The sequence below is a fragment of the Cydia fagiglandana genome, chromosome 2 (genome assembly GCF_963556715.1).
Source record: "Cydia fagiglandana chromosome 2, ilCydFagi1.1, whole genome shotgun sequence".
Lineage (NCBI taxonomy): Eukaryota > Metazoa > Arthropoda > Insecta > Lepidoptera > Tortricidae > Cydia > Cydia fagiglandana.
The window spans coordinates 9356777-9375291 of record NC_085933.1 but is presented as its reverse complement, the minus strand read 5'-3'; the positions used below and the strand labels follow the sequence as shown (position 1 = coordinate 9375291).

The following is an 18515-nucleotide window of genomic DNA, read 5'->3' as shown; positions in this document are numbered from 1 at the left end:
ATTACTACCTTATGCGTCTTATGTTCTCTTGTCTAGAACTAATAATAACTAGAGTCTGTGCGGAAAGAGAAGAGTCGTGGAATGTATGGGGCTCAATCCATTCCACAACTCTTGTCTTTCCGCACAGACTCTATGTTGAATGTACGGTCAGCCAAGAAAGTGGTCTACCACTTTTCGACTCTATCATCTGACTGATAGAGTCGAAAAGTGGTAGACTACTTTCTTGGCTGACTGTACGACTCGCTAAGACAAAATTACTAACTATAATACTGGATTGTCTATGAACTTTGTAGATGATACAAAAACTTTATACTTCATTTCTCGTGTAAATGTAAATCTCACTTTTCCCCAAGTAACTAGACGACTACTATTACCTGTACTTTTACACGCCGCACACTCCACTACTATTAGCCATCTCGTTATTAAACATACATGGAGGCAAAATGTCATAACATACAACAAAACAAAAGCGCTTTGAAAAGATGAAAGCGAACCGTACCATGAAAATACGAGATAACATTTAAAGCAGAAACGTCAAAGTTGACAATTTAACCCCAAAGTTGGCGTAAATGGAAATACTGACATATAATTATATAAGGGGCAACACTGTCTGTAAGTTTTTAACTTGTAATTTAATTATAATAGACATACCTACATGGTTGCCCAAAAATACGTTAACAAATATTTTTTAGGATTATTTATCTTTCTTTACCTCTTTGACTAAAACACAGCGTTATCTTAAAAATAGTCTACTTTAGCTTTGATACACAAACGCAAACGTTTGGTAAAATTATCAACTATATGCCGCAGAAAAAAAATAATCAACGTATTTTTGGGCCATTCTGTATAACATAATTCACTTGTTTCATTTATGCCAGCTTTCGTAAATTTATCTGTATACCTATGAACAATAAGTTTTTTTATAAATTTTCTTAGTATAATAGAAAGAGGTGCTGTGCTTGTGCAAAATTATATTCATATTTGTACTATTGTGCATCTAATAAAGCAGATATTAACAAAAGCTTTACATTTTTACAGTAATGGTACCCCTAACTCCTGGCGGTGTAGTTAAATCTATATTTTGTACAATTAGTACACAAAATTAGTTTACGTTGAGATATTTCAGATGAGCCTCACCTCTGTCCGCGTCTAGTTCCTGGGACTGTGAATTAAATCTGTGATTCCTGAACCAGTGTCCACTGCCGACCTCTGATGTGTGATCCAGCTCTATTTATGGTGTGACAAGTGTCAAAAGGACATTTAGTATTTACACAGCAAAAACGAAAAACACAACATAGTCCCAAAAGCAATCTGCAATTTAGCAGCTCTTAATTCCGATTAACATAAATAATACAGTTTAAAAAACATTACGTACGGTTTCTTTTTTTACTTGATTTAAAAGCAAAATTGACAAGATTTATATCATCCTATTGAAGTTTTTTGTCAACTGCACGGGTTCTAGACATTTTAGATGTTTTTTTACTTTTAATAGGTCTAGTAATTGCAGATTGCCACTGGCACAAGCAGAATTAAACAGAAGCACAAAAGCATATGCAAAAACAACATTTAAACATATGCTCACCGTCACATTATGCAAAAATAACCATTCAGCAAAATAACATTGAGATTAGAATAGAATGCGCGGTTTCTTGAAGATCATGACCTACCATGTTTTCATCATTGCCTGATGTAGGTGGCAACTGTCATCTCAGTTTAGTAGCGTAATAGGGTTCAATTCGTAACGTTGTAGTTATAAGATGATTTTTTTAAATATATTAAGATGGCATCTACTTATAGCCCGCATCAAGTTACAGTGAAAACATCGTATTGAGAATTTATAGTAGTACCGCCAAGATAATCCACTTTTCTCGACATCAGCATTATTTATTTTGGTAAATTAGACAGGCCGAGATCGGGTGAAAAGAAGAATCTAAATTTGTTTTGTATGTAACTAACATAGGTGTTTGTTTGTATATAAACACCAAATGGCTTTTTTACCTATCGTTCCATTCGAAGTTGTTTCAACTTTGATCGAAATAGCCACAGCCATAAGGAAATTATATATTTAATATTTTATATGAATTATCTTGACGATACAACTTGTTTTATAAAAAAAATAATAATAAGTAAAATTAAAATTGGGATTTGTATTAAAAATTATTAATGGTAACCAATTCGACACATCCTTCAAAATAAATGGTATGCTTATATTGTATTACGTTGTGTATACTTATCATAAATATTACAATACAATACTCTTTATTGCACACCTCACATACTCATAGTTAAACTTGTATGATGTCCACAATTTTAATTTCACTGCGGTAATAAAAACCACAAATGTGGCGTGCAATTGTAGGTAAACGTGATGAAAGCTAGGTGCTTAAATAAAAATGTGAACTAAATATCTAAGTGAAATGCGACACACGACACCGAAAGCGATAAAAAACGAATTAGATTGTCGCAATGATATACTTGTCCACGGGAATGAATGAGTTCATGGTCGCTAAATACCAAGTGACGTTTAAATGTAGTACAAAAACTGCAATTCCATTTAATTTAACGACAAACATGTCAACACGTTCGGTCGGAATAAGGAAATCCGACACCGTTTAACTATGGGAAATGCCAAGAAAGGAGAAGTGTTTATGAATTATAAAATTCGCCATCAATGGGACCAGTCGATAACCTATCGTATTACATTTAACAAGTCACCTGGCAAATATGGATCTACACTAAAACCTGCTAAAATACTTATAACTGCTTGTTAACATGTGAATTCTTTTTGAATTGGGCAAACAGTAAATTGTTGTTTGTGATATATATAATCTTACCAGGTTGTTGTGTGTAACTAAGCTGCGGCAATAAGAAGCATGTGAGGACCTTCTCCCCCGTGGCCTCGTCATTGTCAGTCTGGAAGGTGAGCAGCGGCTGCGCCTGGTTCTCTGACAGCCACACAGCCTTCAACTCTAAATTCACTAAGTCATACGGTAAGTACTGCAACCTGCAATTTGACAGAAAAGTTTTATTTTTAAAACTCTGGTTGTCTAATTTAAGTTGATACTTCGACAGTCAGACGTCAATCGATTTTGGGATAGAGTGGACATGTAAGTTGATTGAACAATGCTGGATAAGCGAAGATTGCCTTCAGGAAATATTTTTTAAATGGTGCGGAAGGTTCTTATGGAATATCTCCGACCCACGGAACTCTTTAGTATTTAAGTTTAAGTAACCCCCTATTTAAGTCTACTCGGTTGATAGGAGCCTAAGGACAGATTTTTTAATTATAGGCAGGTAGATGGCGCGTGGCGCGAGTCTTAGAGACTAATTATATGATGTAAATAAATAAGTTTAATGAACTAATAATACACGGAACTAGATATTTTTCCTTACCTATTCCCACTAACATCCAACACATGTAACGATTTACAGTTACCTAATTCATTAGGTAATCTCGTTAATTTGTTATCTCTTAAGCTCAGCACGCCCAGCAACGACATGTTGCCAATTTCTAATGGTATTTCTGCTAAGGAATTTCTATCTACATTCAGTACAGTTAATTCTTTGAGATTCCCTATAGATTTAGGCAGTTCCGTCAAGAAGTTTTCCGTTAAAATAAGTTCTTGTAGATTTGTACACCTGAAACATAAGATAGAGGATAATGGATTAGTTATAAACAGTAAAATAAACTAACAAAATTGACATAATATACATATAATATAAACAAACATTATCCTACTAACCTTCCTACATTTTCATTTAACGTATGTAATCTATTTTGGTCCAATTTTAGTATAGCTAACTTGGATAACTCTCCGGTACCGTCCGGTATCGTTTCTAGCATGTTTTGTGAGAGATGCAAGTCTGTTAGCGAACAGAGCCCACCAATTGCTTCTGGAAGTTTCTCTAGTTTATTTTCGCTGACGTCTAGACAAATAAGAGCCTTCAAGTTGCCTATTTCTGGCGGCAAATATTGTAATTTATTATGGTCCAACCACAATTCTTCCAGCGCAGGCAGCTCTCCGATAAACCCAGGCTGAAAAGTGACACGAAAATATGTTAACTTATCTTAACATAATACTGTATCGATATTACTCACAGATAAGAATATTGAAAACAAATGTTTCTTACCAGTTCTTCGATTTCATTATCTCCTAAATCTAACCTCTCTAGCTTGGTTAGATTTTTTAAGGATTCGGGTAAAGATTTCAGCAGATTTTCTCTCAATTCCAGCGACTGAAGGGAGATCAAACTGAAAATGAAAATAAAAAAGGATAAGTACACAATCGCTATCTTGTTAACGAAAAGCGTATGGCCGTATGCATTTTCAATGTTAAGTAAATTCAATGTCTGTCAGTATGTTACCATAATGATATGACATAATAGTTTGATGAGACAAGTCAGCGAGGTGGAAACACAATGGAATTGCTGACATTAGGTGTCGTTTGGACTCCCACTGCACTGTACCGGTACTCTGTCAACTTTAATACTAAATAAAACGCTACTGTATGAATAAGTTGAATTATCCACAAAATATTACTTAACAGTTACCTACTGATATATTAGATATTAAGTATAAAATACTATATATTCTATTATTAAAGTAAAAAAATACCATTCAATGATGTTTTTGGTATTGTAGTCAAATCATATTCAAAAGTAAATGAATGGCTGAGGCTACGTCATGTATCTAGAAAATAAGAACGCTTGACAATTCATGACAGTGACAGGCATATGCGAATACATTGTTCACCTCTTACGGTTTGGCCTTCCATTCAAACTGTAGAGAACCATCAACATTAAATTCAAATGATGCTCCATGCAAAAAAAAAGCATTTTAACCGAACTTATTGTGATAGAATAATTAACATTATACACACTTAGTTTGTACATATAATTCATATGTTACCTATACTCGTATTCCATGTAAGTTACTAGCGCGTGTCATTAAGATCTGGATAATAAATGATAACGATCAATAAAGTTAGACGAAATAATGTAATTATTGTAGAGTGTACTTAATTATTGTCTGGGAATAAATTTTTCAAACTGAAGAAAATAATATTTCTATCAGTAGGTAAAGAATGTAGGCTATGCAGCATAAATCCTATTACGGTAGTATAATTAAATCAGAACCAGTTATACGACGTCTTAAAATAAATGCTTGCAATGTCTGTATGCTAAAAACGGTACAGTTAAAGCTACTAGCCACGATAAAACGTGTTTCACGTACTGCAAATATCGTTAAACTGTTCGCATAAACAACACGTTACTGATAAGAGGTGCTAAACTCATTTCTAGGTTTGTCGGTAACAATGAAGTAGGCCGAGGACGTTCACATGGGTTTCAAGCAAGAAGATGAATTTTTGACTAGAATCATTTTAACCAAGAGCATTTATTGCCTAAAAATTAGATTACAGTTATTAAGGTGGACTATGCTATTTAAAACTGGATTATCAAATAATCTTAATCACTTACATAAAAAACGATGGTTAGATTTTGCACCAATTGTAGTCGGGGAGAGGACAAAAATATTATTCTAGGACTGGTACTTCAATGACGTTGCGTATTACAAGCACCAATTGTTTAAATATTTACCGACTAACAATATTTATTTTAACGCTCAATACTTAGAGCCTTGAAACAGCATTCCTAGGCAGATGTCGTAGTTAGTGCCTCCGTTAGTCTCCGAACCGCAAGTACGACAACCTAGCGTGATTCATCAACGACGTCATTCCAATGCGTTTGTACATTTACACTTGGTTATTCCATTACGATCATTACAAACCTGTGGCAACTAATGCTTCAATTACTAAATGCTTTAAGACTTTACAAGAGAAACGAAATGTTTTTACTCATACTCATCAATGAGAGTATGCACTTACTTAACTAATTCAATTAGGTATGTTGTGTATCAATGAAGTATTTGAACAAATTAAATTATTACTATTACTTTTATACTACTACTTTTACTATTACTATTATCTTTATTCATCATTTCTCTTAGGCTAGGGTTTTTATAATATGAATATAAAAGTAAAATATAAAAACACTTACAAAACAATAAAAAATACATATAAACACATTATAAAAAACCTAACCTAGGGTGCCGCCAGCAGCGGGGCAAAGCCCAAGCTACCGGTGGTCAGGGCTGCAGAGAGAGGAACCGAATCTATTACTATTACTATTACTTTTACTACTACTACTTTTTTTACTATTACTTTTTTATTCCTTTTTTTTTTATTAAATTATTGTTTGCTTTATTTATCTTTCGTCTTAAGTTAGGTTTGTTATAATATGAATATACTACCCTTTTGCCTTGCCTTTTGTTTTTTGGTTTGCCTTTTGTACTATAAGATTTTTCTTTTGTGCAATAAAGATTAAATAAATAATAAATAAATATAAAAGTAAAATATAAAAACACTAACAAAACAATAAAAAATACATATAAACACATTATAAAAAACCTAACCTAGGGTGCCGCCAGCAGCGGGGCAAGGCCCAAGCTACCGGTGGTCAGGGCTGCAGAGAGAGGAACCGACGTACTATCCGCGCCGTGTCCAAGATTATTAAATTATTGTTTCTCCTTTTTGGACTTCACGGGCCTATAAATCCCGGTCTTTTGATAGGCTTGCGTGGGGATATAGATCCAACACGTAGAGGCCCTTTGGAGAGTTTTAATGTCATGTAGAACGCCTGCTGGAACCCGTTCACAGGCGCAACAATAGACACCCGTGAACCGGTCGCAGCAGGCATTGGGACTATTGTAGAAGAAGTGAACAGTATACCGGTTTATGGATTGATGTTTGGGTGGACAATGAGACTGGGCTATTGTAAAAGAGGTCCGGACACCTGCCATAACAATGTAAACACCGTCATCGAGACAGGCGATGACTCGCCGCTTACTAGATGGGCCCCTGAAACTGCCGTCGTAAAGACGACCAGGAGCAACATCGGTGTGAGCGGCTCAGGGGTGTCGAGAGGTGTGCGCCGCTTTCTACCCAGTGGCTGTTAACAGCCACTGTGCCAACTCGCGTCTTATGCATCTTTCACTTCCACCCCTGGAGCATATAGCTCTAACGACTCCTCTCTGGACGGCCAATTAAGGCAAGCCAGAGCTGAGAGTCCTGCGGGTCTCCTTGGGGTCCACTCCGACCGACGAAGACACGCCGGAGACGGAGACCCTGACCGACTCTCGGGAGTACTCGGGTCCGTGGGGTCGTTACTCCCCAACAGCTCGCCACAAGCTGCCCTAAATTATTATTATTACTTTTTTTTTCTAAGTATATGACATTTATTTCAGTTTATGTTGTGTATCTATTATTTACCAGTTTTATAACTATTTATTATCAATTTAAAATTATACACAGTCCCTTGATGAGTACCTATATACGTTACAAAAAATACATTATTTAGTTTTTTGAATGACGTCTACAGCTCACACAAATAGGCGCTTTTGTTTACGTCTTACCGGACCGCAATAGCCACACTAGAACGGTTTATTGGCATTCGAAATCTAGGTTTATTAGAATCATAATAAAGCTGGGTTTAAGCTGTGATTACACAGTGTAATTATTTTTTTTAATTCTTACTAAAGACATACATAATTTTAGCATGATAATAAGTTTTTTGTCCAAAACGTAATTTTTGATACCAGCTTTTATCACTGACTATACGTTTCTTTCAACAGGCAAGTCAGGCAAGGCAACTAGTACTCATCGAGACAATTCTAACAAACACAAACACAATTAGGTTGCGTTGTTTTATCACAGAGTTCCTATGGCCACCTCCCGTGTCCATCATCAGATCAACTCGACGGTAAAATAATATTGCACTGTTACCTGTTACCCAACTTACATACGTGGGTCTAATTTAGCTTTTAAGATTATACATACATTGCAATTTAAATAAAGCTTATAAGAACGAAAAAGTGCGCGCTGGATCACGCACAACGAAGGGTAAAACAAATATTTTTCGCTATGTGGAAAATTGCCCCTCTGCAGGGTGCACCTTAGAAGGTAAATAAGAGCGAATATCCATGGCACTCGAAGTACTCGAACCTTTTTATTGATGTCAGTTTTTCGGCTATAGCTCATACATATTTACATAACATAAACATCGCTTCGCACTTTGAACGCACACTGGGATTAGTCATATTACTACGGTCCTAACGAAAAACGCTGTAGTACAAACGATCTGAAAGATTTCTTTATACATTTCGATATGTGGAATATTTCAATGAGGTCAGATGCTTGTCGCCACTTGCCGGCCCGACAGATACCGTTTCAAGAACCCTCACCACGGGTAGAAGAGTTCTGAGGAAGTGTCTCATTTGTCAGACATTGCTGTACGACCTGAATGTGCATGTGAAGACTTACCAATTTTTATCTGTGAGATATGTATTTGTAAATAATGAGAGTTCATGTCTCCACGTACATTTGGTTATTGTTATTAGTACCTTTGTACAATGTACATTCTCTGTTATCTCAGTGTGATTCTACATTCTTGTTTTAGCTCATATTTTTCTTACAATTGCAGAAGGATTAGATTATTTAGTATTTCTTCAATACTATTCTAGTATGACTATAATAAAATAAAGATAAATAAATAAGTACCGATATATGGAGCAATATTATTAGTCATCTCAAGCGTGACCAATCGACATTGACGGTGACAGAAAACTTGAACGTACAGGATCACCTTTCATGACAAGATAACCACTTGTTCTCGATTCTTATACATACTATAATGCAAGACATAATTCTATGAAACTATATGCGTTAATTATACTGAAAAGGCCGTTGAAATGAGCAAGTCTTTTAGATAATGATGTTCTAATTGTCTCTATTGTTTACGATAAAGCTGATGGCTGAGCTCTCGGTTGGATAAGCAAGTATTACGAAATAAAGACCACTGACCTTATTTGTCACACTAAAGAATTCAGTTAACAAACTATAATACAAAGACACGCTGGCGTAAGAAATGTAGTTTAAAAAGCTATAGTTTTGGAATACAGAGTTAGTACGACGGAGAGAAAAGTATAAACAGTGATGAATCACACAAATCGGAATGCTTTGTTATTTCAGCGATAATACGTGATCATGATTATTATAGGTACATAATATAGGCATACAAGTGAATTTACCGTAGTGTTTGTATAGCCACCTATCAAGCTCGCTCGACCGCTCCAAAACTTTCCCGTTCAAACTTTCGCTTTCGCATGCACATACCTACTTAGCTACTTGCGTTTATGTATACATATATAGACCCAGGTAAGGCAGGTAATAGCATACAAATCCCGTTGTACATATTTTTAAACCAGACAATCACTTTCACAGACACAAGTTAACCGATATAAATTGCTTTGATCTCTAAGTGATTCTAGAGTCGTTAAGAGTTCAACTCGGACAAAGATTTGGCTTTTTTACCGTCGCGTCATTATGTCATTTACTAAAGAAACCATTTGCCATGGCGCGTCAGCGTAAGCGATTGTACCTACCTCTGTTATTATACATAGCGCATTGTTGATGCAAAAATCTGACAGCAAATGGAATATGTTGATACTTACGTTGGTATTTGCACATAGGTATACATGTAGAATGTATATTTATAGTAAATAAATTATTTGATTTATTCTATATGGACTATATGTACGACGTACGTAGGTACTATAACATACTTTGAGGCTTTTCTTATTACTACTTGCTTATTAGATGATTATTTTTGTCGTTTTGAGACAAAAAGTACCTAATAGCTACCTACGTACTATGTTAGCGGTGGTCATTAATGTCAATTTCTAATGATTTATTTCTTCATTGCGGTAGCACTTTCGATCTTATTAACTATAGATAGGTAGTGAGCGGTCAATATAACGAATACTCGCCTAAATCAGGGCTAGCTATGACACCTCAGTCGCATCAATCATAAACTATGCCTGCTATCGGGTGCGCCGTCTAACTTTATCTGTAACGTCTGTCTGATTTAGACGATGCGAGAACTCGCATGCTAGTTTCATACCATTGCGGGTTTTGATTGGTCGGTTGAATTGGACGTAATCCACAGTCCGCAATGTAACTAAAATCGTATGCGAGTTCGCGCGCCGTCTAAATCAGCCCTTAGGGTATCATCAAACTGTAAGCAAAACATGTAGCGGGAGTCTCTCACCTGCCAAAATCACTGGGTAAACTGGTGAGCGACATGTCGTTGAGCCCCAGCACGGTGAGAGCGCGGAGCTGGCTGAAGCCGGCCGGCAGCCGCGGGATCGGGTTGCTGCTGAAGTCCGCGATCTGCAGCGCCCGCAGCTTCTTGATGTCCTCGGGAATGTCGGGAATATCTGGGGAAACAATGGCTATTAACATGTGGTAGAATAACCGAAAAATTGTTGTAGCAGGCTTACATGTTTATCAGACAATTCTATCAGCATTTAGAGTAGCGGTCGGCAACCTTTTAGCAGCCAAGGGCCACATAGCAGTCAACGAAGGGGTCGCGGGCCGCACTTTGTTAATATTTATGACTTTATCAGACATTGTCATTTAGCTAGGGAGGCTCGCGGGCCGCAAGTGGGAGGTTCGCGGGCCGCTGGTTGCCGACCGCTGAAATCATTATCAAGTGGTTTGTAGGTCTAAAAAGAATTACTGTTTAATGATGCCTGTGATACATCGGCACTACTTTGGAAAAATGTCGTGTCTCACACTTCTAGATAGATATTACATTTTTCTTTTGATTGACAGAACAAGATATGAGTTTTTTTAAAGTGCCGATATCACTTTTCACAGCTGATGTGTGTTGGGTTCAGATTGCTATGATGGTTGCCAAACTGGCGTGCCATACATAGACGGCACAGGAAGAAGAGAATGTCTATTTTATACAGGTTTGTGCATGTTACTTATACGTCTATAAAACGAGGCATTTTGTATAGAATTTCCATACAAAGTGACTCTGATTTCATTGTACTCGATTGTAGTTATTCAGACTGATATAAAATAAATATGAATGTACATGATTTGTACCTGACTCGCCAGGCAGGTTCAAAACCATGGCCTGAAAATGATGACTATAAAAGGCACCGATCGCGAAACGATCTCAGCATTCGAAATGCTTTTGACTGGGCGATTATGGTAATCGAAGGCTGACGTATTCGGCACACGGACAAGATACCAGCTTTACTTTTAAATTAATTTACTTATTAATTATACAAAAGCAAGGAGCTCGAAATGTTATCATACAATTTGCCTGAGATTAAGTTTTCGCGTTACTTAATTCGTTTTTAAAAGAAGCGAAGAACAATTTGTTCGCTAAAGAAAATATTTGTTCATTTCTTAGCTTTATAAAATAAACTTTGGTAGAATATTTATCAGACCGTCTGTTCTTTACGATAACGTTAACAAAGTTTGTTAAACGTTAAGAGTCCAAGGGCTAAAAAGCAAATGAATTTTACGAGAATATTTGTATCTTACTTCGTGAATAGAGTCTGTGTGGAAAGAGAAGAGTCGTGGAATGTATTGGGCCCCATACATTCAACGACTCTTTTCTTTCCACACAGACTCTATTTACGGAGCTAATTATTAAGTCATGTATAGAATGTATTCAAACAATTTAAGTAAGACAAAGAGTAAGGCCAAGTGCGAGTCGAACTCGCGCCTCAAGGGTTCCGTAATATATCACACGATATAATTTTCAAAACTTTTTCTTCTTCTTCAGGTGCCATATCCTCTACGGATGTCGGCTACCATAGTTCGGAACTCTTCTCTGGTTAATCATGTTACTTGTTCATTTTCGCGGGTCACCTATTTACGTATGTTTTATATGTATGTTTTCAACTAAATCTGTCCAGTACAGAGCAAATGTAGGAGACGACCCGTCTGGCCTTGTCGGTAGTGACCCTGCCTATGATGGGCGTGGGTTCTAATCCAGGTAAGGGCATCTATTTGTGTGATGAGCACAGATATTTGTTTCTAAGTCATGGGTGTTTCCTATGTATAAACTTATATGTAGGTATATTATATTTAGTATCACTACTGAGTACCCACGACACCAGCCTTCTTCAGCTTACTGTGGGGGCGTAGTCAATTTATGTACGAGCATTTGTTTCAAAGATTCAAAGATTTATTTGTTCAACATAGGTAAGTTACAAGATGGTAAATAAATGTTTTAGTATCACTATGTGTGTGTGGCTATGTGTGTGTGTTTATTTTATTTATTTTAAATTAGTTGTGACAAACGGACATACAGACAGTTACGAGTGATGTTAAATAAGGTTTCCGTTTTTCCTTTTGAGAACGCTAAAAAGAGGGATTGACATGTTACAATTATTTTATAGCCGAAATCAAATGGCTAAGTGACAAATGTGGTACACATTTCGATCTTCATAAATATAAATTGGCTTCAATTGACGGTTCCCTGTGCAAGACGTAAATACAACTATTGGGCGTCACGTGCGTTACGAAGGAATCTTCGTATCACGATAATAATGCATGCATGGTGAAGCAAGAGAAATTGATAAGCCAGCAGGTTTGAAGAGAACGAAGCATTCAATATTATATGCAATAAAGTAAGTTGTGTGGGGAGGGCATAGGGGGTTTTCGGATTTAACCGAGGGCGATTAATATATTTGGGGTATATTTCGCACCCGTACCCGCACCTTTACAAATTTAAGCCCTTGGGAATGCTGAGGTAATAAACCAGTTAAGTAAGCTCCAGTGCGTTCTCTATCGATCACATAGCTCTTAGTTTCTAGAAGTTTTTTTTTATTTGACAGAGATCATTTTGAGATTATCAAGTTAGGTATCATAAACATCAAAATGTGATAATAATGATAATTTTTATGTAAAAAGTTATGCGTGGTTATAGAGAACAACCCTTTTCTTTGCTCGGTCAAAAATCAAATATTAGGTACCTACGTGAATGAAGAGTCCGCGTCTATCACTCTATGCTAACTTTTTGCAGTCTTTAAAGGACAAAGTGACTTTTTCATAGAAATTTGGCATTTATAGCGGTACTCTCATACTGTCATTGCCGTCTGTGCAGAGTTTAGCTTGGTCCGAGTCCAATCTTTTCATAGGTATAACTAAAAGAACAATAAATACAGCAATCTTTTGTATGACATCTTATAAATATAAAGTGCGCTGCGGCGGCGACAGAAACGTCGGATGTTGACGGATACATCACGCAGCTCTAACTGTCGATTGTGTTACTTGACACTGCACTAACTAAGTTAATTGCATTTAGCATTCATGTGTTTATACCTACTGCTAATTATAACTAGGTGCTTACTACAAGGACTGGATCTTCTCAAGACCGAGTATACTGTTTTCTTTAAGTCAAATTAGTCATCTTACCAGTATAAAGCCACGTTTTTTTTCAAGGATCTTCCTTTTACGATGAATACTATTGTTTTAAATATGGATACCCATAAATGATTAGATCTCCATTCCGACTGTGATTAGCAAAATAGCTATTCTATAATTATGCAATTCTCGGCTGGTTTGATAATTTCTCTATGTTAACGGTAGTGCGCCCCGGTTTCCGGTTCGCGGGCTGGAATTCCAGCGGGCGTGTCGTCATCAATAATTTGTCAAGCAGAGCGGAGCGGAGGGCGTAATCCATGGGTAAATACAATGAAGCCGACTGAATTAAAACTTCCAATAAACTGTGAATTAGGAAGTAGGTCAAACGGTGGTTATGTAAAGAGCTCTCAATGTTTAACGTTTCTTGGGTCAAGTTAAACAATTATGTTTTACAAGGCTTGTTGGTTCTGGTAGTGTTTTCGTGTTGCGTATCTTTTTGTTCTGTACTCTACGGTATACAATTTTCATTGAATGCCTAATATACGATCAATCTTCAACTTATTTGTTTTAAGAATGCGATGAATGTTTTGAGGGTGTTAGCGTCGTAAGCACAATTTGTAATAGCGTGCAGCTATTTTAAGAACGGTATGCAGCCACAAGGATCCTGGTTTAAGTGCATCGCTTTGTTTATCAGATGGGTGCGTCTATTCAAACTTTCAAAGGGCATAAGCCTGCGGTAAATAGCACTTCCGCTCGATGCAGCGAAGAGCTTAAAAGCGATTGGTCAGTTTAATTTAAGTCCATATGGGAGGAATCAACGTCGGTCGGTACTATGTTTGTTTATTAAAATCATAAAGTTTGTTAACTTAGGTGTATAATTAGTGTAGCATTTTTGCGGTCGGGTTACTGTTGGTGCCGAGTAACATAGTGGGTACAGTTATTTTTTATAGCATTACGGAAGTGTTTTAGTGTCAACTATTTAGGTGCCGTAACCATGAGGCTTCACTTCCGATCAGAAGTATATATCTAAGGCAAAGCACGTACCGCTGCGCTGTTGCATGAATTGTTTTTGAAGTACTCAGTGTAGTTATTATGCAAGTTGCACTGATCAACATATTTACACATCATTTGAATTACAACATATTATATATGTATTATTGTCAACATGCATTACCGTTAAAGTAGCGCCGATCGATCTTATTTTGGTCAGTTTTGAGATAACATTGTACTTATTCTACGGTACTATTTGGATAATTTCTTTTTATATTTAGAAAAACACGCACTTAACCACCTTAAATAAAGTCCAAGGATATATAGGGACATAAAGCGCATCGTATATGGCACATTCTAACGTAAGGTAACGTACGGTGCAAGCAATATCCGTCGGCGGTGACGGTGACGGTCGAGCCAAGGAAATTAGTCTAGCGCTCGGAATTCCTGCAACCACAGCTATTTCCCACACTTATGCGTAAGAAATTAGGACTTCTGGCCTAAATTAAAAACATCACGCCACATAAATGGAAATAAATGTCGTTTGTTTAAAATTAATGTCCATAAATAATACCTAGGTATTGTACGTTTGTCAATATATATTTTAAGGAGTCTGTCATCATTTAGTCTTTTGCGATTTGCCTTGGTGGTGTGCAGAGAACGCTCAGCAGCAGGAAGTATTCTTTTTATATAGCGATATAGTTTATGTGCCTACAGACGACACGAATATTCAAACAAGTGCACAGTATGTCAGATTCTAGAAATAAGTATTAATTACAAAAATCATAAACATTGATACTGCCCAACACGTGTAGGATTGGAGCTTAATGATAACAATCATTTGAAACCGTTAATAGACATTGAAACCAGTCGGGTGGAAAATGCTACGAGTATTTAACTTAACTAAAGCATGAAAACAGATTTCGTATTAATTAAAATGGAAATTGAAATAACGTTAAATTTGTTTTGTCTTAATAAGATAAGTATGTAGATGATTATGATATACTCTATGAGATGATACTCAGGATATTTTGAATTATCGATGATATTAATAAAGATGTTGCGTAACTTGCTCATTAAAAATAATCAAAGAAGAACCTTCCTTAATCCTAACCGCCCAAAGAAAATCTCATTTCCCTAGGCATAACGATCGAATGGATCGAACTGGGCGACTTTCATAAACGAGGCTTTCAATGAGATTGTATTGGGCTAATTACCGAATTTCTTTGTATTAAAAAAAAACCGGCCAAGTGCGAGTCGGACTCGCGTTTCTAGGGTTCCGTACATAAGTCCAACTCACGCTTGATTGCACATTTCTAATAGGTTTTCCTGTCATCTATGGGTAAAGAACTGTTATGTGTATTTTTAGACCCAGTAGTTTCGGAGATAAAGGGGGGGGGACTGGTCATTTTTGGCTATTTTCTTCAATAACTTCTAACCTATGTATTTTAAAATAATAAAAAAAACATGGCCATCTTTGGGTCACTAATTTACATATTGTGAGCTCCCACGGGTAAAGATACCTTATGGCGGTTGGCGCTTACGCTATTATTAACGCCGCTCCAATATTATTACGGCGCTATGCGACGTAAGCGCCAGCCGCCATAAGGCACCTTTTGTCGTGGAACGTCACATATGTGTACCAAATTTCAACTTAATTGGTCCAGTAGTTTCCGAGAAAATAGGCTGTGACAGACGGACAGACAGACGCACGAGTGATCCTATAAGGGTTCCATTTTTTCCTTTTGAGGTACGGAACCCTAAAAAGGGAGAGGGTTGTCCTAATTGTCCCATTACCCATGGCGGTGGAAGTAGGTCGCTTAAAATATGAATAACTGCGATACATGTGCGCGATGACGCAACAGCTGACTGCAGACGATCGCCGATTTCCAGACAATCAAATTAATGGCACGCGCAATTAGGCCGCGCCTTAACCCACTGAGAAGGCCGCTCATTGCGTGTTAGTAACTCAGTCGCCCATTCATAAACTCATGTAACTCATGTTATCTCCAAACTAAATTTGAGTGAAGTCATCTTCAATATTATTTGAGTGCGCTATTTGATACGTGTTAGACTAATGGATAGAATAAGCAAATTAGAGATTTAAAATGTTTTTTTAGTTATTTCAACCTAAACAAATTATCCCAAGAATGAAATCCAACTGGATCGTCGTTTCCCCTATGTTTGAGCTCTTATTTTGTACATTCCGTCATTTTGTCACTTCTTAATTTAATATCTTGAAGGCCGAGAAAATGATCGAGAGATCGGTAAGACGAATTTTCAGAAAAAATTATCTATCTTCTTTACTTCTTACTTACTTCCATAAAGTTCAACAAAATAATTACATATTGTCGGTAAATGTTTACAAAACATTTAAATTAAATTTGAACCCAATAGACAATGTTTTTTCCTTTAAAACGTTTTAATATTTAATTAATCAGTTCACAATAAATATTTTTAATAGCTACCATACCGAGTAGAACCACGTTAATTAGGTAATTTCTCTACCAACTAAAAACATGAAATTATGTCAACCCGTTGTGCCTTCAAAAAAGGTCAGATAATTATAATGGAAGGACAACAGCCTTTTGTGCTTAATTAAACCTTAAAGTAATTTTTTTCATTCTTTTTAATCTCTTCGCATCGATGGCGTTACGAATATTATAATTAAGTAGGATATACTTTTCTACTTGAATCAAAATCTTCGTTTTTGTATTTTACATTTTGACACGCTTTTGTATCTAACAAAACAATAAGTTGAAGTATTGGCACATCAAATATTGATATGTATTTTTGATTTATTTCTATCATGCGAACTTTATTTATGTAATAATTTTATTGTCCCTAATTGTAACTGTAGTGACTATACATAAACTCGCAATCGAAAATTCCACAAATTGGCCTGATCAGCCTGAACGGGGAATTAGTACCAACACTACCAACGAACATTTGTGTAATGCCGTAGGTATACACTGTTACACTGGGTCAGTGCGTGGATGACAAAAAAAAGGTAGGTTAATAAACGAATCGACCCTTGTTTATGTTAATACATATATGCGTTTTTACCTATAGTTATAAGCAGCGCTCGTCAATTAATAGACAGGCAAATTGGCTGCGCGTTAAACAAAGTGAACCAATTAAGTTATGACCTAGGTTTATTTACAGCGAGCTGGAAGTTCCGCGCGGCTCGCCACGTTGGATGGAATCCCATTAGGGTGGTTATTGAGTTTTCCACAAAGCGAGTAGAGTTGTTCGATCGAATGTCAGCTTTAATGGACGTGGTTGACCGGGCCAGCTGACCGTATATTATCATTGCTTGCGGAGCATGTTCTTGAGTGAACCATTGTAACGTGACCTGGAGATCCGTAGAAAATTGCGTAATGTGGATCTACTGGATGATGCGACCAACTCGCCCACGTCTGGCAAGCGTTTGTAATTACCGCCTTGGACACAAAAGACGGCCTACGGGCAAAAATATTATTTGGAGCGTATGTCGTGCAACAGCGCTCTCAGATTGCATGTAACATAGATATATAGACCCTACACCTAGAGCCTTATGTACAGTCAGCAGCAGAAGTTGCTAAGCGGGCGAGGTGTTCAAAATCGTTTTTGTTGTGCCAACAATGAAACAGTAACACATTACGAAGTTAATGAAGACGTTACATTGTAAATGCTCCTGACTGACGATATGTTTTCATTTTGGAAAACAATAGAATGCTTATATGAGAATGTACAAATAAAAGTTTGTGATAAAAGCGAACCTATGTATGTGATGAAACATTAAATTGAGTGAGTGTAAAATGAGATGAGTTTTGCAAGAGAAACAGAACGTTATTATTCCATTGCCGGCTCGCCATGTTTTAGTTTTATTTGTTTTAAGTTAATTCCAATTTACATAATGCATTCACTTTGTTCTTCTTTAACACAAACCGACTATTATAAATGTGTTTATCAAATGGGTGAAATGCAAAAAAAGTTTTACGTAGTTAAGCGTAGTTAAGGACTATAAGGACCAGTAATTAGTCTCAAGTTAATTAATTCCATTGTGTTACAAAAATTAACCATGTAAATTGTATCGTACACGTGAGTTTATAGCATACGCCAACACTTCCACCTATGTGTAACTTAAATAGAAAATGTTTAATTGTCTTAACACAATCAATTAACTTTAAAAGACATTACAGCTGCCTAACTATGTACATTTTTTAGCAATTCACCCAAATAACATCGTCTGTAGTA

General features: G+C 36.5%; 1 protein-coding gene across 9 annotated transcripts in view; it reads right to left on the bottom strand.

Moving 5' to 3' along the window:
- LOC134675522 (protein lap4) overlaps positions 1-18515 on the bottom strand; it is a 99259-nt gene that overhangs the window by 62152 nt on the left and 18592 nt on the right. For 8 of the 9 annotated variants that reach the window (XM_063533814.1, XM_063533831.1, XM_063533788.1 and 5 more), the window contains exons 3-8: positions 10165-10333; positions 4132-4252; positions 3744-4036; positions 3394-3639; positions 2835-3004; positions 1138-1227 (exon numbers count right to left, since the gene is read on the bottom strand). In XM_063533814.1, the coding sequence (XP_063389884.1) occupies positions 1138-1227; positions 2835-3004; positions 3394-3639; positions 3744-4036; positions 4132-4252; positions 10165-10333 (1089 nt within the window). The remainder of the gene's footprint in view (positions 1-1137; positions 1228-2834; positions 3005-3393; positions 3640-3743; positions 4037-4131; positions 4253-10164; positions 10334-18515) is intronic. The other variant, XM_063533794.1, reaches the window with a different exon arrangement.